Below are 1990 nucleotides of genomic sequence, written 5' to 3' on the forward strand. Positions count from 1 at the left end.
GATGATAGTCATTCATTTGAGTGGCTATCCCCGAACTTCGAAAACTGGAAAACAAGCTGGTACCCTAACTTAAGAAAGTACTGTATTTTAAAGAAGACCTGTAACAATTTTTCCACAGCATTATGGTTTCTTAATCTGTTCGATCCTCAATTGCATGAAGTCTTTGGGTTTCTGCCAGCGCATCACGACTTGGAGTAAAATACTCCAAAAACTCTTTCGTAAGGGGGGCCATGAGATACAACTGCGATAACGTTTTTACTCGAGTGACGGCGACATAGAAAGATGAACGCTGAGGAATCCTGCGAGTCGGATGACGAAGCGGAGCAAGAATCAGTTTCTCTACTGTCAGTCCTCCCTTTGAAATACCCGACGTGGTAATTCGTTTTCTTCCTCTGATGTGTGGTGTGTGTGTGTGTGCGTGTGTGTGAGTGTGTGTGTGAGAGGGAGGGGGGCTTACTTACACGTTACGTCGTAAGGCTGATGTGTATGAGGATACAGTTTAGCCAAAATGAAGAAGCCGCGGTCGAACGTGCGTTGTCGTCCGACCTTGCTGTCTTGACGCGAGACGGCCTCAATAGGAATCCTATTAGTATTCATCTATTCTCTTCTTTAAATCATGTAGCCTTCATGTACTGTATAACCCACCATCGATGGTATCGTATATTGGAGCAACATCCACCTAAAACCAGATAGCGTGAATGTTGACCCAGGCGGCTTGGAACGACATTCACCAGTGCTTTTTATGCTTTACCGTAGTTTATTAGGTATTCCGTCCTTTTAGCCTATCACTTGCAAGCCACTATACTTTTAATAATTACAAATGTAGCACCCTAATATTTTATAGATGATCGTCGACGGTTTTCGATCGCCCCTAAAACTCTGGATATGAATATCCAGAGAACAAGATTTTCGCCGCGGCCAAGCTCAGTTCTTACGATCGGTGAATAGCTTGTACATGTTGGAGCAGGTGTATCAGTCGGGCTTCATCTCGCTGCTCTACAGCGTCGGGTGCGTGCTTGTGCGGGAAGAAGCAGCTTTCGACTGCGCGGACTAACCATGGCAGCACTGTTGCATCCACCGTAGTCCGCGACCGCTACAGCTGTGCGAGAAGCGCGAGGACCGTGGAAGTATACGACGCGTGCTCGATGAAGATGTGCAGTCATCTGTCGTGGAGCTTTTAGCTGGTAACCTTGCGCATACTTGGCTTCGAATCCCTTTTGGTGCACATGAGCAGCAACAAGAGTCGCTGTTGGCATCAGCGTTGCATATTCGATTGCGGCACCTGATTCTGGCGCTCAAAAACCTCGACCAGCACGTGTCGCTGGAGGTTCACGTGGCCGACGATCGCAGCATAAGAAGACGCTTTTGCTTCTCTACGTTCCAGAAGAGCAGTGCCGTGCATTCTCAACTTGCCCTGCTGCCGCTACAATTGGACAGCGGCTGGAATTAACTGCACTTGGACCTGGGCGAGCTTTCGCGCACTTGCTACAACGCCCGATACGCACATGCGATCAGCGTACAGCTCCACGCGAATTGTCGAGTGCGCCGGATCTACTTTGCAGAGCAAATGTTTTCTGAAGCGCAGCTTCCAGCTGAGTTTCGGCTGTTTAGAAGGCTCAACAAGCGTGACCAATATCGCATCGCTCCGCTTCTAACCTTGCAGCGTGTCTGTCCGTCCGTCCGTCCGTTCGTCTATCAATCAGTCCGTCGCACTCCCTGTCTTGCTGCTTTTGCCTGCCTTTCCGCATGGCTACACCCGGCCTGTCTAATACAGTTTCCTCCCATCTTACCGACCGCGCCTATCTTTCTGACTCGACCTAACTATGCGAAAATTACAAATATATCCAAAAGCGTTACACAATTAACTCGCGCTCTGATTGGGCAATACCTGCCGACCTGCGACACTGACTGGATCTGTCGCACGATCAGACCGTCCCTGGCCCTCGCGATTGGACGTGATATAAACATTTCTGCCGAGAACGAAACACAG

At 49.1% G+C, this 1990-nt stretch overlaps 1 protein-coding gene across 1 annotated transcript; it reads left to right on the top strand.

Annotated features, from left to right (window-relative positions):
* Positions 1 to 282: 282 nt before the first annotated feature.
* PITG_17698 (uncharacterized protein) lies at positions 283 to 1450 on the top strand (the record flags this gene model as incomplete). The annotated part of the gene is made up of 3 exons (XM_002997523.1): positions 283 to 344; positions 949 to 1008; positions 1084 to 1450. 3 exons carry the CDS (start codon positions 283 to 285, stop codon positions 1448 to 1450), a joined length of 489 nt encoding a protein of 162 aa, XP_002997569.1.
* Positions 1451 to 1990: the final 540 nt, after the last annotated feature.

The sequence above is a fragment of the Phytophthora infestans genome, genomic scaffold, assembly GCF_000142945.1.
Source record: "Phytophthora infestans T30-4 supercont1.70 genomic scaffold, whole genome shotgun sequence".
NCBI classification, from domain to species: domain Eukaryota; phylum Oomycota; class Peronosporomycetes; order Peronosporales; family Peronosporaceae; genus Phytophthora; species Phytophthora infestans.